General features: G+C 57.6%; 1 protein-coding gene across 1 annotated transcript; it reads left to right on the forward strand.

The window, feature by feature from the left end:
* The first annotated feature begins 271 nt into the window (after window positions 1-271).
* LOC119100289 (glutamate receptor ionotropic, delta-2) lies at window positions 272-14,326 on the forward strand. Its single transcript, XM_037223396.1, has 16 exons — window positions 272-276; window positions 613-733; window positions 964-1,106; window positions 2,049-2,104; window positions 2,162-2,251; window positions 3,258-3,440; window positions 3,693-3,863; window positions 4,981-5,179; window positions 5,551-5,671; window positions 6,203-6,449; window positions 7,131-7,296; window positions 8,174-8,391; window positions 9,043-9,193; window positions 9,550-9,694; window positions 13,909-14,075; window positions 14,151-14,326. The coding sequence occupies exons 2-16, from the start codon at window positions 684-686 to the stop codon at window positions 14,324-14,326; spliced, it is 2,283 nt and encodes a 760-aa protein (XP_037079291.1). The 5' UTR covers window positions 272-276; window positions 613-683.
* The last annotated feature ends 9,167 nt before the right edge of the window (window positions 14,327-23,493 follow it).

Below are 23,493 nucleotides of genomic sequence, written 5' to 3' on the forward strand. Positions count from 1 at the left end.
CTCGCGGGGTCGCCACGACGCTGACGGCCGGTCCCGCCGCCAGGCGTGCTGCTGCCGGACCGGCTGGGCGGCGGCGCCGAGGCCGCCCTCCAGCAGACCGCCACCTGGCTTAACGAGAACGGCCGGCTGCTGCCGCGCACGCGGATCGTGCTCGACTACCTGACGCCTAGCCGACCGGGCCTGCGCTGGCGAGGTCAGCCGGGCGGCGGCCCCTGGGTCGCCGGGGCGGGAGGCCAGGGGGAGGGAGGGAGAGGTTCGCCGGCCTGCGCTGGCGAGGTCAGCCGGGCGGCGGCCCCGGGGGTGCCGGGGCGGGAGGTCAGGGGAAGGGAGGGGGGGGAGAGGCTCGCCGGCCTGCGCTGGCGAGGTCAGCCGGGCGGCGGCCCCGGGGGTGCCGGGGCGGGAGGTCAGGGGGAGGGGTGGGGGAGAGGCTCACTGGCCGGCTCCTTGAACCGCTCGGCTTGCCGCTGGTGAGCGCTGTCTTGCGCCGCGGTTGAATAGAGCGACCGATGGGGCAGGGCTGTGGCCTATGCCATGCTCCTGGTATGTGTCAGCCGGCCTGTGACGTTCTGTCGTCGCCGCTCACTGACAACGGACATCTGTCGCGCCCCTCAGCGTGTCAGTTTCTGCGCGGTTCCGTGGTGGCGCTGGTGGCGCTGGACAACTCGTGCGGCATCATCAGAGAAATGCAGCAGCTGGCCCGGGATTTCTCCGTTCCGTTTTTCGTCGTCAATAGGTAACAGCTCCCAGACGCGGCATCTGACGGCCGCGGACCAAAGCTGGAAGACTGGCAGCTTGGATGGTGCGCGACGAGTTGGTGACAGCAGTGGGAACGTTGGCCACCTAAGACGTGGTCATGAATGCTGTAGGTGTGGGACACGTCCGCTCACTTGGAAAAATACCCACCTCTATGTTGTCAAGGTCGCCCCATTATGCGAGTTATGTTGTGATGTTTATGCCTCGCAGATTCTACTGTCTGAGCTCCGCCGAGAATCGAGATGGCGTGTTTCTCTCGAAGGCGGAGCAGTTGGACGTGCTGTCTCTGGTCGCCCACTGGATGTCCGCCTCCGGGAAACTGGGGGTCACGGTGGTGTCCACCGACCAGCAGCGTAAGTCGCCCACCCCTGTCCCGCCCTGTCTCTGTTCGGCCACTGGATGTCCGCCTCCGGGAAGCTGGGGGTCACGGTGGCGTCCACCGACCAGCAGCGTAAGTCGCCCACCCCTGTCCCGCCCTGTCTCTGGTCGCCCACTGGATGTCCGCCTCCGGGAAGCTGGGGGTCACGGTGGTGTCCACCGACCAGCAGCGTAAGTCGCCCACCCCTGCCCCGCCCCGTCACGTGGCCCTCCGTGAGGGAGAGGCGAGATGCAGAGTGGGCTTTGCCGCAGCAAGATGGCGGCAGCGAGAGGAGGCCCGAGTCGGATTGTGTATTCACAACGTTAGCGCAGGGAATATGCTCTTAGCGCGTTACCATTGTGTTGAGTGACACTTCATAGCATGCTCCCGCTTGGTTGCGTGGCTATGACTGGTTAATTCACGGATGGGTGCAACACGAGCCTTCTGGTGATGAATCAGCCGGTGAGATATCGGGTAGGTGCTCTCCCATCGGGACAGCCGCGTCACTGTCGCCACTCCCTGCTCTGTGCTGAACCGTGACCGGCGGCGGCTGTGGGTGGCCTGACCCCAGCCGGACCGTGGCCCAGCCGTGCTGAGCCCGTCATCTCCCCGGGTGGCACACGCTGGCGGTGAGAGGCGTGTGAGCGCGTCCAGACCTTGATGCCGGCGGCTTGGTTCAATATGCGACGTGTCTGGGGGAGGAGGAGGGGCGCGCTTGGCCCAGCCGCTTCCTGACTGGACTGCGTGGGTTTGCTATGCACAGTGTCCCGTCATCCGCTCCACTCTGTGTGTGCGGAGCCCCCGCCCAGTGTCCCGTCACCCGCTCCACTCTGTATGTGCGGAGCCCCCGCCCAGTGTCCCGTCACCCGCTGCAGCCTGCCGTGCGCGGCGCCTTCCGCCCGCGCCTCACCGCCGCTGACCGGTGTCCACGCCGCAGCGGCCGACCTCACCTGGCTGCTGACTGACCGGCTGAGCCACCTGGTGCACGAGCTGGTGCCGGCCGGCCGGGCGGCGGGTGACGTGCGGCGCCGCCTCACCGCGCTGCTGGAGGCGCCGCGGCCCGACGCCGATTTCCTGCCGGCTATCTGGGCGTTCGTGCTGCTCGCCGAGCCCGGCCGGCTGGCCGACATCCTGGCCGAGGTGAGGGCGGCTCCGAGCGGAGGCGGGCAGGGGTGCCGGCCGAGAGGACACGGGGTGGAGGTGGGCAGGGGTGCTGCCGAGGGGGGCACGGGGCGGAGGTGGGCAGGGGTGCCGGCCGAGAGAACACGGGGCGGAGGTGGGCAGGGGTGCCGGCCGAGAAGACACGGGATGGAGGTGGGCAAGGGTGCCGGCCGAGAGAACAGGGGGTGGAGGTGGGCAAGGGTGTCGGCCGAGAGAACACGGCGTGGAGGTGGGCAGGGTTGCCGGCCGAGAGAACACGGGGTGGAGGTAGGCAGGGGTGCTGCTGAGGGGGCACGGGGCGGAGGCGGAAGGGGTGCTGACCGAGGGGACACCGGTTCAGGTCAGAGGTGTGAGAGGGCCCTCCTGGAATGGGTGCGGACCCGATATTAGGCAGCCGTGACGCCGCGTCAGAGGTGTGAGAGGACCCTCCTGGAATGGGCGCGGACCCGAGATCAGGCAGCCGTGACGTCACGTCCGCGGTGGGAGCGGATCCTGGCCCAGGCGGCAGAGGACCCGCATCTGGCGCTGCTCCGCGCCGCCTCTGCCCGTTGAGCGTACTCGGAGCGCTGGCCGGTGTGCATGCGGCTGTCAGGTGTGTGCGCGGGTAGGTGGTCTGTCGACCGATGCTGTGATGCCGTGATGCCGTGCCCCTGTCGGTCAGGTGGACGCGGACTCACGGCGTGTCCGTGTCGGTCAGGTGGCTCGCGGACTCACGGCGTGTCCGTGTCGGTCAGGTGGCCCGCGGACTCACGGCGTGTCCGTGTCGGTCAGGTGGACGCGGGTAGGTGGTCTGTCGACCGATGCCGTGATGCCGTGATGCCGTGCCCCTGTCGGTCAGGTGGCTCGCGGACTCACGGCGTGTCCGTGTCGGTCAGGTGGACGCGGACTCACGGCGTGTCCGTGTCTGTCAAGTGGCTCGCGGACTCACGGCGTGTCCGTGTAGGTCAGGTGACCCGCGGACTCACGGCGTGTCCGTGTCGGTCAGGTGGACGCGGCCGGGCTGCTGACGGCTGCCTCGCCCTGGCTGCTGACGGTGGACGGCTGGACGGACGGCGAGGTTCAGCTGGCCCTGCCCACCGACGCCAACGTCACGGTGGCCCGCCGCCAGCTGAGCCGCCAGTTGACCGAGCTGCTGCTGCCGCTGGCCCGCCGCATGGGACGCCGCGCGGTGAGGAGCCGGCACAGCTCGTGTTGGGGTCAACACCGTTCGCTGTAGCTTTGTGTAAGCCTGAATGACACTGGACGTATCAACAGACTGACTCGACACTTTGGCCGGGAACGTTTTTTGGTGAGTTGTTCTGTTTTTCGAATTTGGAGTAACTGTAATTGTTCGATTTGGGGAGTGGGCTCCCAACTCTGCTCGGAGCGAGCAGACGTCTGCAGCATCAGCGCCTCTGAGCGTGCCGGGCGCTGCCGACAGCTGGACTCTGAGCAGACGTTTGTGATGTCGGCGCTGCTGGCGCTGGCCGAGTCGCTGCACGCCGGCTGGGAGGCGGGCTGGCTGCCGGAGACGGTCTCGGTGGCTTCCGACAGCTGTCGGCGGCAGACTGGCTGGCCGGAGACCCAGCGCGAACTCGCCGCCGACATACAGGCAAGACCTCCTCGCCTGGGAGCGCGCGACGCTGTGTCGCGCGCGCCACCTGGCTCTTCGTTGGGTGTGCCCTCGCCGTCTGTTCTTGTAACGGTTTTAGAAGGTTTGTGGCGAGCCTTGTAACACCGGTCATAAAAGCCGACCGGGCGTAGGCGCTGATTGCTGACGGGTGTACCGACTGGGCGTGCGTGCTGACCGCTGACGGATGTACCGACCGGGCGTAGGCGCTGACCGCTGACGGATGTACCTACTGTGTGGGTGCTGACCGCTGACGGGTGTACCGACTGGGTGTGGGTGCTGACCGCTGACGGATGTACCGACTGGGTGCGGGTGCTGACCGTTGACGGGTGTACCGACTGGGTGTGGTTGCTGACCGCTGACGGGTGTGCCGACTGGGTGTGGTTGCTGACCGCTGACGGGTGTACCGACTGGGTGTGGGCGTTGACTGACAGGTGAACCGACTGGGTGCGGGTGCTGACCGCTGACAGGTGTACCGACCGGGTATGGGTGCTGACCGCTGACGGATGTACCGACTGGGTGTGGTTGCTGACCGCTGACGGGTGTACCGACCGTGTGGGTGCTGACCGTTGACGGGTGTACCGACTGTGTGAGTGCTGACCGCTGACGGATGTACCGACTGGGTGCGGGTGCTGACCGTTGACGGGTGTACCGACTGGGTGTGGTCGCTGACCGCTGACGGGTGTACCGACTGGGTGTGGGCGTTGACTGACAGATGAACCGACTGGGTGCGGGTGCTGACCGTTGACGGGTGTACCGACTGGGTGTAGGCGTTGACTGACAGATGAACCGACTGGGTGCGGGTGTGACCGCTGACGGATGTACCGACTGGGTGTGGTTGCTGACCGCTGATGGGTGTGCCGACTGGGTGCGGGTGCTGACCGCTGACGGGTGTACTGAATGACAAAACCAGTTCAGGCAGGCTGGAAGACCAGTAGGTGGGTGGGCACACTCGGTGGCCTTCGCGTGGTCATCTGAACCGACCTCTCGCTACCATCTGACCTGACCACGTGTCCGTCTAACCTGATCCCCTGGCCGTCCGACGGGACCCGGTGTCCGTGTCAGCTAGTCCTCCGTCTCACCAGCCTCGCTCCCGCAGACCCGCCTGGCCGGCTGGGGCACGTGTCTGACGTGCCTGGCCTTTGAGCTGCGCGCCAGCAAGTACGGCCGTCTCTGGGGCCCGGGCGGCGGCGGCGGCGGCGGCAGCGAGACACGTCTGCGGCCGGCCGGCCACTGGAACGCCACCTGGCGGCTGGACCTCACCTTCCCCGACCTGTTCCGTGGCGCGCACCTCATCGGTGAGAGCACGGCCGAGGGTCGACTCGGTCCGCCGTCGCCGCCGGTCAAGGGTCACTTCGCCGGGCGATGAGTGGTGGGGTTTGGCCTGCCGGACACTGTGGCACTGCCTGGCCTGTCCGGCTGCAGCTGTGTTGCTGCGTGTTTAAGATGTTGCGTACAGCAAGCCGACCCGCAGTCGTGCTCAGCTGTGCGAGATGTGAATTGGCGCGCAGGCCTGGGTCAGTTGCGCGCCGCCTTTCTCGCGGTGCTCCCCAGTTGACTGTGGCGGTGGGGGTCAGACGACGGCCCCTCGCTGCTGACTGGTGGCGGGGTGGTCCGACTGTGGTGTGTCTGTCGCCGCCGGTCGGCTGACGTCACTGGGCGCCGGCAGTGTGCACGCTACCCTGGCACGGCGTGGTGACATACCAGCTGGACGGCGCCGGCGCCGTGGTCAGTCGCAGCGGACTCAGTTTCGTCATCCTGGACACGCTGGCTCAGGAGCTGGGCTTCACGTGAGTGGGCGGCCTGCCCCGACTCGGGCAGGGTCGGGCCGGCCCGACCCGACCCGACTCTGCCCGACCCGGCCCACGGTTCCATCCAAGCCAGGCGTGAAAGACCTGATCTGACTGGAGGTGAATTGACAGGACCTGGGCAAGTCGGACTCGAACTCTGCCGTCCCAATGAAGAAAACCGTTTGCCACCTCTTGACCAGTCGAATGAGCGTACTGAACGCATAAAAACACATTTCATGATACATAATGGAACACTCAGGTCAGCCTTGCCAAAGGTCAGACTCAGGTCCCGAGGTGACCTGACCTTACCTATTCGATCCCGACTTGACCTGACCTCCCAACCTGAACTAGCGCGGCCTGACCTGGTGTGGTCTAGGCATTTCTTGCCTCCAATCATACACAACTAGCTGCCGCCTCGCTCGTACAGCGGCCACCCCAGCATCCCCGACCTCTGACCGGGTGTCAGACGCCACGCGTGTCGCCGTCCCCACCGCTGGCGAGGCCTGAGCGTCGCCGCGGCGCGTCGGCCAGGTACTCGGTGGTGGAGCCGCCGGACGGCCAGTGGGGCCTGCTGCTGGAGAACGGCTCGTGGACGGGCCTGGTGCGCATGCTGGCGTTCGGCGAGGCGGACGTCTGCGGCCCCTTCTCCTCGACGCCCGCCCGCCAGGCGGCCGTCGGCAGCACAGTCGCCTTCTTCACCGACTACTACGACCTCATGACGCCCAAGGCCCGGGTCGATCACGGCGTCTTCATCTACAAGGATCCCTTCACGCTTGAGGTGCGCGCGGCGCGGGCCTGTTTAGGTGGAGACAGTCTCAGGGCTTTGTCGAGTTAGTCTGTTAGGGGGGTGGGTTCATTGCATTTGTGTACGTACTTCACGCGAAAAGAGGAATTTTGTTGCGGTCCCTATTCCTCCCCCTCCTCGCTTTTTCTCCCTCCCCCCTATTCCTCCCCTCATGCGCGCGATGATCGCCTATGGGAGGGAATTGAGTAGAAGAGACAAAGTGACCCGGTTTATGCAGCTGGGGATGACGTGGAAGGAGTGTGTGGGGGGCATTTAATTATCGGTCTATGCGGCTAGGGATGATATGGAAGGAGTTTGTGCGGGGCATTCGACTGTCGGTCCATGCGGCTAGGATTCTGCGGTTGCGCACTGCTCAGCCGATGCTGCTGTTAGTTAGGGTTATGTTCTGTGCTGCCAATGGCTGATGCTCATCCTGCACTGTGCATGTGGTCCGGACCACGAGCGGTGCTGTGGAGTCAGGCGGACCGCGAGCGGTGCTATAGAGTCGGGCGAACCGCGAGCGGTGCTATGGAGTCGGGCGGAGCGCGAGCGGTGCTGTGGGGTCGGGCGGACCGCGAGCGGTGTTGTGGGATCGCGTGGACCGGGCAGGCCACAGCTGCACTTCCCCGACGGCCGGCTCGGTACGCCGGTGACCTGCCCCGCCGTCGTTCGCAGGTGTGGCTCGGTATACTGCTCACCATGCTGACCGTGTCCGCCCTGCTGTACGCCATCAACGGCGCCTCGCCGCGCGGCGAGGACGCGCCCGCCGCGAGCCGCACCGGAGGCCTCTTCCGGGCCGGCAACTGCCTCTGGTACATATACGGTGCCACCATCAACCAGGGTCAGTAGCGGCTTCCGAGGTAACGGTACTGAACCCCGGCAGCTGGCGGCCACTCCGATACTTTAAGCGGCTGGGATCGTGAAGTTGGCTCGTTGCCATGGCGTTCTTCCGCTGGGGCGAAATATTGTTGGCTGACTGCGGAGAAAGGCACGATATGTTGACGCAAATCGCGATGCCTGAGGAGTCTCGTGCAGCTGTCTTCAGCTGGATCAGGGCCCTGGGATTTACGTGGAGATCAGCAGGATTCCCTGAACCGCAGCGTTTGCAATGGACGGTTGCGCGTCAGCTTAAATGTTCGCAGCACGCTGTGTGGGACCAGCCAAGGGCTCTCGTGGCTACACGTACCGCTTTGTTATGTGGGGACGCTGCATCCATCGTTATGCCATCTGAAGACGCTGCTGTGTTATCTGGGGACGCTGCACCCTCCGCTGTGCTATCTGAAGACGCTGCACCCACGGCTGTGTTATCTGAGGACGCTGCACCCACCGCTGTGTTATCTGAGGACGCTGCACCCACCGCTGTGTTATCTGAGGACGTTGCACCCACCGCTGTGTTATCTGAGGACGCTGCACCCACCGCTGTGTTATCTGGGGACGCTGCACCCTCCGCTGTGTTATCCGAAGACGCTGCACCCGCCGCTGTGTTATCTGAGGACGCTGCATCCACCGCTGTGCTAATCTGAAGACGCTGCACCCACCGCTGTGTTATCTGAGGACGTTGCACCCACCGCTGTGTTATCTGAGGACGTTGCATCCACCGCTGTGTTATCTGGGAACGCTGCACCCACCGCTGTGTTATCTGATGCTGCCGGAGCTGTCACATCCCCGAGACCGCCCCGCGTGCGGCCGGTGTGACACCCCGGCCCTCTCTACCGCAGGCGGGGTGCATCTGCCGACGGCCGTATCCGGTCGGCTGGTGGTCGGCTTCTACTGGCTATTCTCGCTCATCTGCGTAGCCACGTACTCTGGTAACCTGATCGCCACGCTGACGGTGCCTCGCGTGGTGCCGCTGGTGGGCGACGTGCGCCAGCTCACGACCAGCCCGGACGTCGGCTGGCTCTCGGCCGCCGGCACCGACCTCGAGCAGTTCGTCACGGTGGGTCGGGCGAGCGGCGCGGCGGCCGGGGCGAGGCTGCGGTCTGGTCCTCGCTGTCCGGTGACCGTGCTGGCGCTGGTGTCGAGGGCTCGCCGCCCCGCTGTAGCTCAGAGGTCGTGTGGGATGGGTTTATCTCGCTCTGAGCTGACGGTCGTCGGAAATGGTGTAGGCGTCTATGCTGATATCCGCCTAACTCCCCGACGTCAGGACCCGCTGCCGGTCTGTGTCGGCAGCTGTGGAGGATGCCGTCTGTTATGATGTCAGTACTGACATCTGCTTGACTCCCCGACGTCAGGACCCGCTGCCGGTCCGTGTCGGCACCTGTGGGGGATGCCGTCTGTTATGATGTCAGTACTGACATCTGCTTGACCCCCCGACGTCAGGACCCGTTGGCGGGCCTGAGTCGGCAGCTGTGGAGGATGCCGTCTGTTATGATGCCAGTACTGACATCTGCTTGACCCCCCGACGTCAGGACCCGTTGGCGGGCCTGAGTCGGCAGCTGTGGAGGATGCCGTCTGTTATGATGTCAGTACTGACGTCTGCTTGACCCCCCCGACGTCAGGACCCGTTGGCGGGCCTGAGTCGGCAGCTGTGGAGGATGCCGTCTGTTATGATGCCAGTACTGACATCTGCTTGACCCCCCGACGTCAGGACCCGTTGGCGGGCCTGAGTCGGCAGCTGTGGAGCATGCAGCAGCGCGGCCGCGGCCGCTTCTTCCCTCCGTCCGAGGACGCGCTGCCGCTGGTGAAGGACGGCGGCTGGGTCATCATCGCCTCCGCCCTCGACATCCGCTTCATGGTCGGTAGGTGCCCGAGCTGCGTCACCTGGAGGGCTGAGCGCGCGCCGACGGGAGGAGATCTCATGTCCGGTGGTCAGGGAGCGCCCGGTGGGGGCCCGTGAGTGCGCGGATGGAGAAACTGGATCATTTAATGGGCATCGAATCCAGTTGTGAATCGCCATTGTGATGGAGGCGGAGAAGCAGTGAGCACATTTGTGTGACTGGAAGCCGGCTTCTGCGGAGCCCGTTTTCCGTCCACCTAGCAATGTGATACTATCCTTTGCGCACCGAGCATTCTGCGCAGCGGTATTGGTCGGTCGTGACCTGTCGGTCGGTTGGCGGATCGCTCCGTCGCTGACGGTGCACGGCCGGCTCCGCAGACGCCGAGATGCGGAAGGTGCTCGGCCGGGACCCGGGCGCGCGCGAGCCCTGCGAGCTGGAAGCCATCGCCGCTCACGTCAAGGAGATCAGCGTCGTGTTTGGCCTGCAGAAGCGCAGCCCCTACAAGCCGGCGTTCGACCGATAGTGAGTGGCGAAGGGTGCCGTGGACCGGTAAAGATGCCGGCAGACTCCGGGGGCTTGGAGCTCAGGTGCCGTGGGCCGAACAACCCAAAACAAATACTGCTATCGCTCAAGGCCGAACGACCCAAACACGAAGAGCGCGGTATGTGATGACCTTTGTGCTGTGATCTTTTGACTTAGCAAAGCCGTCTCTTCGACGGATTCAGACTTGAAATACTTCCTTCTGGATGATTCTAACTTGTTTCGCTGGCGAACCGCGAAGGCTTGTCCACCACAGCGGATCCCAGATGCGCACTGGGCCTGATCCGTGACGCGGCATTGGCAACCCCAGCCGCTTCCCGGCTTTGGGCGGTTCAACGCAACAGTCACCCGAGCCGAGGAGAAGCACGTCACCGGGGGTCCCTGAGCTACCAAGCCACAGTCGCGAGGGTGGTGTTAGTCATGCAGGTGTGGAACAAACAATGCAATCGAAACGGAAGGTATTGCTTGTTATGCCGGTTCTGGTCGAAGCAATGCTTTACGGGGGTCGAATCTGTGGACTGTCGAGTACTGAAGGAAGGCGCAAAATGCGTAATGCTGGTTTCCAGCGTTCGTTCAAACATCTCGGACATGTTTACGCCAGACTGATAGAACACGATTTTATGCATTGCGCTCGATGCATTCGCGTTGTTCCATGTAAATCTCAAGGCAGATGCTCCAAATCATCTAGCGGTGGAAAACGGTTTTGTCGGTATAAGGTAATTAATTTCATGGATCGTTCTGTGGTAGCCATTCACCGACAGTGATTGACCGCCTGCCCGTGAGTGTGTCAGTTAACCCAGCATCAGTGACCGTGTGCCAGTGTGGGTGCTCTGTGACCGCCCTTTCAAAGCGCCCGAAGACTTGGATAGTAGCGCCACTGTGCCAGTGTGTCGGTGACAAGGGTACGCCTGCGACTGTTACCCTGTTTACATGGGCAGCTGTGATTCGAATTAAGCCGGGACCCGTCCTCGATCCGAACTATCCGGCCCATGTATACACTACTCACGCGCCGTTCCGCTGATTCGAATCGTGCGCCGGAGGAAATCCCTTCCCGTGAGAGGATCATCCGTTCAGGAAGGGATTTCGTCCGAATTATCGGCCGTCAGCTGTCTAAACAAAAAAAAAGAAAAATGCCTGGCGCACGCAGTTCTGTTCATAGCCATTTCAGCTTTGTGCGGTGTTACCGCTTTTCCACGGGTTTTTAGCTATTGCTCGAGACGGTTCAAGTCCAAGATGGTAAGGGAAAAGAGAAGGAAGGTGAAGTTGACATCATGCTGCTAAAACTACTCTTATTATTGAGGGCCTTGAGTGGCTAGCAGCACAGAAATGCTCACGTAATTTAGCCTTGCTAGGCGCTTGATCTATGCAGACAGCAGGCGTCGACGGTGTTTGGTGCTATCTTTCCGCCTAAAAGTTAGATTAGTTTACATCTGGGGCAGGCTCCATGCTTCCAAAAGCCAGATGGAGGTAATATGGTTATTTTATATAGCTTTGACTTGTTCTCATTTTAATTTTTGGATTGCTCAAAATTCTTGCAGAGAATGCATCCAAGTTTCGTTCATTAAGTTAATACCTTAAGTCCCCAGGAGTGTTTTTGCAGATGTTCCTTAAATTAGGATGCTGGTTGCTTGTCAGTTTAATTTGTGTGAGAAAGGTAGCTTAAAAATTGCTGCATGATATGACGGATGAACAAATATAGATCATTGCACTCAGCTCGGAATGTGAACTTTTTTAATGGTAGGACTGAAGTCGCCCAATGATGGGGTCAAAACAGCAAGAAAGCAAATGTGAACACTGGATGGAAATAGTTGTCATCATTACTCTGCTAAATCCAAGTTTGTGTGTTCCATGTGCAGGAAAACAGTGCATAAACTAACACCTAACACGATGGCACATGCTGCATGGAGAACACGTCTGTGTTGCATATCATCACCTGTTTTTGTGCTGGTGATTAAATATGTCACCTTGGTGCTTTTTTGTGATGGGTGTCTGCAGGCCACGAGGTAGGTAATTCAACTGTTCAACAATTCTTGCGGGGAGTACCAATAGTTTCTTTCATTAGGTGAATACATAAATGCCCCAGGATTGATTTTGCAGACATTCCTCCTGTGACTTGAACATTTGGTTGACCACCTATTGGCAGGAGGGATGTGCTGGATATTGGTGACTGGCTTGTCAAGGAAATATGAAGTTATGTCACACTGGTAGACCAACTGGCAAGGAAGTGGGGGCTGGAATATTTGTTTTTGATGCAATTAGGCTGTTTGTTGCTTGTCAGTTTAATGTGTGTGAGATAGGTAACTCAATAATTCCTGCATGATGCAAAGGATCAACAAATATAGGCAATAGATCATTGCAGTCAGTGCAGAATGTGAACTATTTTTAATGATGGGACCAAAATTGCCCAGTGATGGTTCCAAAATGTCAAGAACGCAAATGTGAGCACTGGATGAAATTAGCTGTCATCAGTACTCTGTCAAATCCAGGTTTGTGCATTTCATGTGGAAGAAAACAGTGCATAAACTAAGTAAACCTAACCTAATGCCACATGATGTGCAGAGAACATCTGCAGTGCACATCATTACCTGTTTTTGTACTGGTGAGTAAATATGTTGCCTTGGTGCTTTTTTGTGACACATATCTTTGCAAACCATGAGGTGGATAATTGAGCTGTTGCTATAATTAATCATTTGTTATGAATTTTGAGCCCAGATTGCTTTTGTCATGACAGCTCTGGGGCTGGTTCACGTTATGATCTTTGGACTGTGCGAACACGGCTGTTTGTGCCACCTAGCCATCAGTCCATATCAGCCAATGCTGTTGACTGCAAGGATATCAAAGCAGTATTTCAACCCTAGTATGTCAAGAAAGCAAATAGCTGCATTCTGACTTGCCAGTCCATGCCAAGTCTAAATGGCAATGCTGCCCTCAGGTACTGATGATGCATTGGATGGGGAAAGACAACATAGTTACACAATTTTTGCCACTAACTATGTAGCATTCATGAGTCATTTCTGTAGCTTAGCTCACTGTTGCAGGCTGCTCATAAATGCATTGGTGCAGGATTAGGTAATGTGTTTCTTGGGCTGCGCAAAGTAGATGACATGATGCTGGGTGGCATACTGATGAGTGTGGTAAGTTTGTGAGTGTCATTGGCCAATACAAGAAAATACTGATTTCGTGCTAGCCAGTTTCCTGCTAGTAAAAATTTGCATATAACACTGCTTATGTGACAGATTTGGCAGTGCTGACTGCGCAACTCCTGTGTTTCAAGTGCTATGGCTTGTGCTGTAGCTACAAAGCCTGTGAGTCCCGCACAGATCATTTTTCCAACGAAGTCCATCTTCCTCCTCGCCCTCAAAGCTGTCTCGCGCCCACCATGGCTCGTGACATTCGCCATCCATACGCAGAGTACCGGCTTTTTTCTTCTTGTTTTGTTCAGTTCGCCTCAAAAGCGCAGTTTTCGCCCATAACCCGTTCCTTGGTTCGAACTAAGCGGGATCGAACTATCGACCGTTAATCCGACGTAAAGCCGGTTTCGCCCATGTAAACGCCCCTCGCCGAGAGGGTTAACGTCGCATGATCCGTTCCGATCTTAATTCGAATTATCCTCGGCTGCCCATGTAAACCGGGTATGTATGGCTGTGCGTCAGCCATGCGCCGCTGGCCTGTATATGCTGTCCTCCGTTTTGGTCGGGGCGTGGTGGCATTGTTTCAGTTACGTGGTATCCGTAGCAGTATGTTAGTAACAGAGCGCCAGCGGCTGGGTGTCAGTATGTCAGTGATGGGGTGTCGGTGTGTAGTGACTGGGTGTCAGTATGACAGTGACGAGGCATCAGTATGACAGTAACGTCGGTATGGCAGTAATGAGGCGTCAGTTTTTAGGTGTTACGGTGTCAGAGACGAGGTGTCAGTATGATAGTGACGAGGTGTCAGCGTGACAGTGACGAGGTGTCAGTATGGCAGTCACGAGGTTTCAGTACAGCGGTTACGAGGCTTCATTATGGCAGTGACGATGTGTCAGTATGACAGTGACGATGTGTCAGTGTGGCAGTGACAGTGTGTCAGTATTGCAGTAACTGTGTGTCAGAATGTCGGCGACGGCATGGGGGCCCAGACGTGGTGAACCGTGTCTGTGGCATTGTCACCGAGTGTATCAGCGCGTGTGTAACGGCGTCGGGGCCGCGTGCCGCCAGCTTGCGGCTGATGCAGGAGTCGGGCCTGATCGAGGCGTGGCTGCGCAGCTCACTGCCCAACGCCAGCGTCTGCCTGCCGGAGGACGGCGGCCGGCCGCAGCTGGGCGCCGGGCGCGCGGGCCTCTCACTGGCCGAGATGCAGGGCGCCTTCTGGCTGCTGTTCGGCGGTCTGCTGGCCGCCGCCGCAGCCCTCCTGCTCGAGCGGCTGGCTCGGCTGGCGCTCTCCCGTCGCCGCCCGACAGCCAGCGCCGACTTACAGACGGCGCTGGCTACGGTGCGAGAGCTGACGGGCGGCGTGGTTCGCCTGACGCCCGACCGGCGGCGCCAGCTGTCGCAGCCGGCTACCGCCTGGCACACGGGGTCCGCTCGGGGACGGGCGCGGGTGGCTGAGATCGTGCCGGTGGAGAGCCACGGTTGACAGGATTGAGGCGTGGGGGCCGAGGCGGCCGGCCGGCGACGCCCCGAGTCTCCTCCGGCGTTCGTCGCCTGAAATACACTTGTCCTGCGCCCCCCCCCCCCCCCCTCTGCGAGCGAGTCCTGTGATCATCAGTCCGGCCTTCCCTTATCTTTTCAAATGGAAAGACTGGTTGCTTGTATGCACTCCTGGTACGTCTACATCTCTAGATCACTGATATCTGCTGTCGGGTGTGATCCTGGACTGCCGCGTCACCCCGAGTTGACTGATGAGTTGCCCAGTAATGACAAACCATCTCATTTCATCGTTGATGTGTGTGTGCCTGCGCACTGCGCGTGTTTGTGGACGGTCGGTCGCCAATTCCACGTATGTAGTCACTAGTGTTTCGAAATGTGGCCATGTGGTAGTTATGGGTTGAATAGGCTGCATCTATTACCCTGCAGTGTTCCAAGTCCGCTGCGACATTTTGATTGCAGCCTTCTATGAATGACAGCTGGTGCAATGCTTCAACGTTGGTAAATGTGGACGCCCCTGGGTAGTTTAGTTCTTATTGCATACCGTGGTTTGTCTGCCATGATTGGCTGAAACAGATTTCGGGTCAGGTTGTGTTCAACGCCTGTTACTTGGCGATCAAGAGCTTGTGATTTTTGTGCTGATGTTTGCGTTAGAGTAAAGTCCGTGTCCTCACGAGGTTTTGTTTGCCTTCCTTGTGGCCCGATGCCTTAGATTGCTGTTCCGGTGCTGAGGAAGTAGTGAAAAGTGCCTAGTCCTTCAGGGACATGTGATACATGTTAATCGCGAGTGGCCCGTAAATGCGCTTTTCCTGGAACAGCTACCAGTCGATAACAATATAGCGGTATATTTGGTTCGTTTGGATTTTATTCAGAAGGCCAGTGGACGCCACCGACAATGGTGGAGATTTCCAAGTTATTTTTGCAAGCATTCTTCTGCCAAGATCTCGTTGACCGTTTTGCGCGACGCGGACGTTTTTGCTCATCTGTTCTGGGCATTGCCATGCTCGCTGGTCATCTAGAGCATTTAGTGAACCCCCAGTCAACCCCATTCAATGTTTTTAAACAATCGTGGAATTGACGGTAGTTTCACGGCTGGCGGTCCTCACGGCTGGTGGTGCTCACGGCTGGCGATCCTTACGGCTGGTGGTCCTCGCGGCTGGTAGTCCTCATGGCTAGCGGTCCTCACGGCTGGTGGTTCTCACGGCTGGTGGTCCTCATGGCCCGCTACTGGGTGGGTAATGAAGGGCTCGGGGGTGCGGCGGTGCGCCATGTCAGGTTATCATCCCATCTGAATGGACCGCCCGCATTTCTACGGCGGACGAATTTGCAGTGCTCAGTACTTCCGTACTAAGCTATGGAGCTGCCATCCAGGCGGCCGCGCGGGACCTGTTCCCTTAATGGTATGAGCGACAAAGTTCGCGATGCCCTCTGTGAAAGAAAAGTCGTTAAACTAGGGGCTTAAGCGAGAGAAAAGTGAATGGCCCGCCGTGCTGGCGTAAATTATAGCTTTGTCATGCCTAGCATTACCTGGGAACGGCATGTCCATGATGCACATCCCACCAAGCTAACATTTGTACATTCCAACGCTCACGCGGTTGCCGGAACCTAACGGATCGCGGAGAAGATCATGACCCTTAAACGCTGGTTGAGTATCCTGCATGCCTTACCAACATCCTGTTTATGCCTTGCTGAGATCCCGTAGATGCTGTATCCTTTATCCCTTGCTCGTGGTGCTCAAGAACTGCCCTCTCCCCGGCGCCGCCGCGCCCGGCCGTCCGGCGCCGGCTCCAGCTCACGCTTCTCGTTGCTGGCGCTGCGCAGCGTCATGGTGGCGCGCCGGTCGTGTCCCCCTCGCAGGACGCAGATGTCGACGCAGCGGCTCACCTTCTCCGGCGCAGGCCGGTCCGACACGGTGACAACCAGCACGATGTCGGGAGGGGGGAGGGGAGAGCACGCGCCGTCGGGCGCCGCGCCGCCTCGCGGGAGCACGATGACAAACGGGAGGACTGGGCCGCGGGCGAGTCCGGACTACCGCTCGTGCCAACGCACCGGCGCGGCCGGATCCTGCCGCTGTCAGGACGGCGGACCCCCGAGGCCAGCACCAGGCCTGACGTCCGGTGTTTATCGCGAGGGCCGTCCCGTTGCGTTGTACGCGGGCAGGCGCAGATCAGCGAAGCTATGTGCATCGTCCTGAGGAGCTTGTCATCAGGGCGACGCAGGCTTGCAAACGACGACCTAATACAGAATGTTGGGAGCGAGGGGTTAAAACATCGCGCCACTGTCAAACATACCGTGCCGCAGCGTGAAGGGCTCCACCTTTGATGTCTTGGGGACCATTGCCTGCGCCGGCTGACAGAGCACTGCCGAGGCTGTGCTCGGCCGCCGGCCGTCTCACCGACGCGGAACCCGGGGACTCCCGACACGCCAGCGGCGGTTGACAGAGCACTGCCGAGGCCGTGCTCGGCCGCCGGCCGTCTCACCGACGCGGAACCCGGGAATCTCGACACGCCAGCGGCGGCTGACAGAGCACTGCCGAGGCTGTGCTCGGCCGCCGGCCGTCTCACCGACGCGGAACCCGGGGACTCCCGACACGCCAGCGGCGGTTGACAGAGCACTGCCGAGGCCGTGCTCGGCCGCCGGCCGTCTCACCGACGCAGAGCCCGGGGACTCTCGACACGCCAGCGGCGGTTGGCAGAGCATTGCCGAGGCTGTGCTCGGCCGCCGGCCGTCTCACCGACGCGGAACCCGGGGACTCCCGACACGCCAGCAACGGCGCGGCATGCCGACGGGCTCCAGGCGTTCAGCTAGCCGGTGACGTAAGGTCAGCGGGGGCAGAACTTTGTATCCCTTTGAGAGTGTCCATCTCCCCCCCCCCCCCCATGTTGAGCTGCCTCGTCCCATGTCTGTTGGGCCCCAGTATCGAGCCTGGGGCCCGCGATATTTGGCTGGGTGGACGTTTCCACAACGTGGAGACTGGCTACCGACACCCTATCGTTCATATATTAACTTCTTATTTTTACCTCAAAATGTTTATTCATTAACACTGCTCTGTAACTATCATCTGCCTAAGCAAAAGCCGCTTTTAATGACGTCATCGAGTTTTTCCGTCGATGACCAACGTCGTATCACCTAGTGCTGGGGAGTCGGCCACCGCGGCCATCTTTGAAGTTATGGATGACACTTTCAAGTAATCTTATGCGTGCGTGGCGCGTGTGACCATACTCAAATGCCACGGTAGAAGCGCTAGCAGGCACGAAGATAAATTGCCGGTCGGAAGACATGACGCTTTCTTCGCTGCATTGCCGACTGAGGCCAGCCAGCGGGAGCGCGATGGCCAGCATACGGTGACTCGAGATATAAACTTATATGCGCAAACAAAGACAAAAGACAGCCACTGTATATATCGTTTACCAATGCTCCACAGCCAGCAGCTGCATGTGCAAGAGCCGTTTTTAATGGCGTCGATTTTTTCCGGTCGATGAAACAGAGGCGTATCACTGCTGGCGAGCCGGCCATTTCCAGTTACGGATGGCCTTACGAAGTACTTGTATTCGTGCGTGGCGGGTGCGATTATGCCCGAACAGCGTCACAGTGGGAGCAGCGTCACATACCCACTAACACTGTTCCACAGACGTCAGCTGTCTGTGGAACAACTGTCTTTGATGACGTCGTCGATTACTTCTGGTCGATGCCCCAACGATACATCACCCAGCGTTGACGAGCCGGCCATTTCTGGAGTTACGGATGCCAATTAAACATATATTTATACGTCAGCGGCGGGTGCGATAATGCTCAAACAATGCAGTTGTGGGAAAACAATCAGCCGCCAAAGATAAATCGCCGATCAGACTACATGACCTTTCCTTCGTTATGGCGCTGCATTGCCGTAGCATTATGGTCCAGATCCTGCCGGTTGCGTTATGGTCAGTGTACGGTGACCCGGCGCAATTACTCTTAATCACACGCAAAAACAGTCACTGCGTATATTCGTAAGCACCGTTCTACAGTCCTGCCAGCTGCCCGTACACCAGGTTTCTTTGATGACGTCATCGATTGTTTCCGATCGATGCCCCAACGGCGTGTTACTCAGTGCTGGCGAGCCAGCCATCTCCTGAGTTAGGGAAAGCAATATGAAATAATGCGGTGCATGCGGGGCGGGTGCAACCAGGGTCAAACAATGTGCTTGTTGGAGCACCATCAGACACCAATTTAAATTGCCGATCGGGAGGCAAAACCTTTTCTTCGTTATGATTGCGCATTGCCGACCAGCCAGACGGCAGCATGACCAGCATACGGTGGTCGGAGATGAGGAACTTGTAAGCGCACGAAAAGACAGCCACTGTATACATTCGTTAGCACTTTTTCACAACTATCAACTGAATGTGCAAGAACTTTTTCCATGGCGTCATGAATTTATTTCGGTCGACGCCCCTAAGGCGAATCACAGTGCTGCCGAACCGGCAGCCGCAGCTATCTTTAGAGTTGGCAGTATAAATCACTTCTATGTGTGCGTGGAGGGTGTGACCAAGCTCAAACAATGTCATCGTGTGATCGCTATCAGACGCGAATATCAATCGCCGATCGAACGATATGACCTTTTCCGCCCTGCACCAGTGCACTGCTGACTGAGGCCAGCAAGCCGACAGGGTGATGACCAGCAAACGGTGGCCCAAGGTCAAACTTATATGCGCACGCAAACAGACATTGTGCATATTCGTTACCGCTATTCTGCAGCTATCAGCTGCCTGCGCAAGAGCTCCTTTTGATGACGTCACCATTTTTTGCGGTCGACTGTCCCAACGGCATGTAAGCTTAGTGTTGGGAGGTTGCCCACTGCTGCCATTTCGAGAGTTACGGTCGACAAGTTGTTGTTGACAAGTACATTAAGACTTAATGCGTGCGTGGCGCGTGCGTTTAGCTACTTTATGCTAAAAATGTCATTGTAGGAGCACTATCAGTCGGCAATGTAAACTCAGATCGGACGACATGACCTTTTCCGCATTATGCTATGACGGTACATTGCTGACTGAGGCCAGCCAGCCGGTAGCTTGACTACCATACGGTGGCCGGAGATAAAGCTCATAAGCGCACGCAGAGACAGCCACTGTATCAGTTCGTCATTACTTGTCTACAGCCATCACTTCCCCTGCGCAAAAGCTGCTATTTATGACGTTATATGTTTTCCTGTTGATGCCCCAACGGTGTATTACTTCCCTGGCGAGCCGGCCGCCGCGGCCATTTCTGGAGTTAAGAATGAGAAGTTAAAGCATTTCTATGCGTGCGTGGCGTGACTGACAATACTCAACTAATGCCATTGTGGGATCACTATCAGACGGCAATATAAATTGCCGACCAGACGACATCACCTTTTGCTCGTTATGACAGCGCATGGTCGACTGTGGATAGCCAGCGGGGGTGTGATGGTTAGCACACAGTGGCCGGAGATAAAACTTATATGCGCACGCAAACATAGCCACCGTGTATATTCTTTACCGCTGCTGTACAGCTAGCAGCTGCCTGTGCAAGAACTTATTATAACGTTATCGATTTCTTCGGTTGATGCCCCAACAGCGTACCACTTAGTGCCAGGAAGCCGCCCGCCGCGGCCATTTTGAGTGGTAAGGATTACAATCTGAATTAGTTTGATGCGCGCGTGACGGGGGTCATCCTGTTCAAACAATGCCATTGTGGGAACACTCTCAGACTCGATTGCAAATCGCTGATCGAACGACATGACGTTTTCTTCGCTATGACGGTACATTACCGACTGTGGCCAGCCGGCTAGTAAACGTAATGGCCAGCATGCGATGGCCGGGAAGAATGCTTCGAAACGGTTCGAAGAATGCTTCGAAATGCTTAGACAGCCGACGTGCGCATTCATTCACACCGCTCTACCGCCGTAAGCTGTCTCAGAAAAAGCTTGCTTTTAATGGCGTCATCAACTTTCTCCGGCTAATGACTTAACGGAGCATCATTTAGTACTGGCGAGCCGGGAGCCACAGCCATTTTCTAGAGTTACGGTTGGCAATTTAAATCCTTGCATATATGGGCGGCGGATGCCACCACGCTCAAACAACGTCACAGCGGGAACACTACCAGACTCCGATGTAAATCGCCGGTCGGACGTGAACTCTTCTTCACTATTACGCTGCGTTGCTGACTGATATCAGCCTGCCGGTGGCGTGATAGCCAGCATAAGATGACCTGAAATAGACTTTCAAGCGCACGCAATGGCAGCCACTGTGTACCTTCGGTAACATTGCTCAACAGCCATCAGCTGCCTGTGCAAGGCTTTTTATGACGTCATCGAATAATTTAGGCGATGCCAAAGCGGCCTATCACTTAGTACTGGCGAGCCGACCACCGCGGCGACTTCTAGAGTTACGGATGGCAAGTTGAATTACTTTTACACGTGCTTGGCTGGTGCGATCTTGCTCAATGTCATTGTGGGAGCACCATGAGACGTGAATATAAATCGCCGATCGGACGAAATGACCTCTTCGTTAAGACGGGGCATCGCCGACTGTGGCCAGCCGACCTGCAATAGGCCACATACGGTGGCCCCCGTAAAAGTTTAATTGACGCGGACGCAAAGATTACTATGTGAGCATTCGTCAAAACTGCTCTGCAGCTATTGTTACGCCCGATTTCTGATAAACATCGTTGGTTAAAGTCTGATTTTTCCCGCTTCACTATTAGGCGGCATCTGCCCATACTGGCCACCATTATGTTACGCGTAGTTTTCCCGATTATAGCGTCGTCGTTTCCTTTCACTTGAATCTTGCCGTCCGCGTAACTCGAAGCAAAGACGTTTTTTACTTTGTATCTTACAGGGGTACGGCTGCTGAAGACGCGTCGCATTTTTTCGCCACATTATCATGCTCTCCCGACGAATTTCTCACTGACGCCAAACGGCAATTACGAAATCCCACAAGTCCAGCTTACCTAAAGACAACAAGCGCCGTATCTGGCTCAATGATTTAGATGAAGCTTTTGGAAGGGTTTTAAAGTTACTCATACATGACGTTGCGTAACGCACGTTATGAATGCCTTTCTAGAGATAGTAGCCGCACTTACTCATAATCAACCTCACGGAAAAAGCTCCTTGGGAGTAATAGGTTCAACGGTAATGGTCATGTTTCCTTAAATTAAATATGCATGTCGTTGTTACTGACAGCTGTTGGCTAGATGACCCTCCGTATTTATCTACATGTAATTACAATGGAGGCAATGCCCTGTAATAAACAACTGGGCGATTGCGAATGGTGGCGAAAACACTGGCGCGCCAACATTACATGGGCTTTTACGAAAACAGATGTTTTCATCCTAACATGGGTAGCAAACGCCACTTTTGCTGGGATTCTGCAAATAGCATTCATACATTCACACCACCATCTCATGCATGCTTGTCACCGGTCATATTAAAGGGAGGTCTAAAGCGTGATCATTACACACTGCCTGCAGCTTATGTGCAGCGACAAGACCCCGTTATTTATGGGTGCAATAGCAAAGCCATACACCACGCATGTGTCAGAATTTATCCCCAGTAATAGCAGCCACCTGGTGCAAGGCTCACCGCGGCATCACCACGTGGCGCCCACCTCCTCTCGTCACAGAATAATGCCGGAATTGTTCGTCGGCACGCCTGAATCCATCATCGGCTCATTATCATCAGTCGCCGCAATCCTCATCTGCACGCCGGAGTCCCCCGTCGGTTCTCAATACTTTTACGCTTTACTGACTGAGGCCTGACTCCCCTGGCACAAAACTCAGGCCGCACATTATTCATTCATCTGCTATTTTCCTACCGACTACTCATTGAAACACAGAAAAACACTAGGCCGGAGTCGGCAAGTTACATAACAATACACATCACCGACATATTCACGTGGCAGATATGCTAATTGCTGAGAAACAATGTAAGTACAAAAAAAGAGCACAACATACAACAATCAAAATTTGTGTGCGAGCACGTTACCTCAAAAAGACTTACAGAACGCGCATTCTAAATGATCTAATAAGAAAAAGGGCCGGGATCTCAGAATCGCCGAATGGTCGCTGCCCGACTTTCATTTTTCCGAGATGAAGGCGCCGAGCGCCTGGCCGTCAGCGCGCCAGGTCGATATGGTCCCCCATCACCGCATCTGTGTTAACGTCCCCCTCACTGCTGAACGTCCCTCTGCACTGGCTGAACGTGCCCTCTGTACATGTTAAACGTGCCCCCTGTTCGTGTTGAACGTGCCCTCTGTTTGTGTTGAACGCGTACTGGCTGAGCGTCCCTTACTCCGACTAGGTCGGCGTTTTTTAACAGGCCGTCATCTTTTGATCGTCCTGGCGCGCACGTCCGTGGCGAGCACTCGAGCCAACGTAGCAAACAAAATTCGCATTCGCACATTGAGGAAAAACAGGACGTAGCCCCCGACGGATTGATACGCCGCGCGCCACATCTGAAGTTACCTTATTCAATCCCGTCCCCGGGATTACAAAAATCCGCATGTCGTAAGAATAGCTTAATTGCACTAAAAAGAAAAAAGATGCGGCAAGCGGCGGACGGATACGCCGCGCGCCTAACAATGAAAAGGTAGATACATCCATAGCTGTAGAAACGTTTCAAAGTGGGGGGGGGGGGGCGAGCTCAGGGTGTGCTTCGGGAACTTTTTCTGGAAAGCGAGCCTGATGACCGGCAGGGAGGGGGGGGGGGGATGGAGGTTGTTACCGCTCTTTATTCATGTCACGGCCGCTATGCTAGATATGCATCTGGAGCCATTTATCACCGGTGCACAATCTTGCCTATTGACCATCTCGTTCGGCAAATGAGGCTATCCAGCTTCCCTAGATTATTCGTCCATTTTAACATTGTATTTCCTGAGGTGGCGAAATTCCACGAGCGGGTAGGCATTTTGGGTCTTTCAAAGCATCTGCCTCCAGTGTGTTAGCGAGCAAACGGGCTGTCGCTGCCGGCGCGGCGGCGGCGCTCCGCGAGGGTGCGAGCGGCCCCTGCCGATTGGTTCTCACCATCTGGGGCCCATAAAACCCACGTGGGTTTATGGGGACACGCGGGCGGGGACCCACGCTCCCTACCGAGCAGTCCACGTTCAGGCTCCGACGGCGCGGCTCGACGCGAGCCGCGTCAGCGTTCAGGCTCCAACGGCACGG

Source organism: Pollicipes pollicipes, unplaced genomic scaffold, assembly GCF_011947565.3.
Source record: "Pollicipes pollicipes isolate AB1234 unplaced genomic scaffold, Ppol_2.1 Scaffold_4881;HRSCAF=5763_pilon_pilon_pilon, whole genome shotgun sequence".
Lineage (NCBI taxonomy): Eukaryota > Metazoa > Arthropoda > Thecostraca > Pollicipedomorpha > Pollicipedidae > Pollicipes > Pollicipes pollicipes.

Excerpts from the sequence above, each read along its gene's own strand:
- LOC119100289 (XM_037223396.1), top strand. The coding sequence starts at position 684 with ATGCAGCAGCTGGCCCGGGATTTCTCCGTTCCGTTTTTCGTCGTCAAT. Across the intron at positions 734-963 it reads CCGTTTTTCGTCGTCAATAG|ATTCTACTGTCTGAGCTCCG; the intron begins GTAACAGCTCCC and ends TATGCCTCGCAG. Across the intron at positions 8,392-9,042 it reads ACCTCGAGCAGTTCGTCACG|GACCCGTTGGCGGGCCTGAG; the intron begins GTGGGTCGGGCG and ends CCCCGACGTCAG.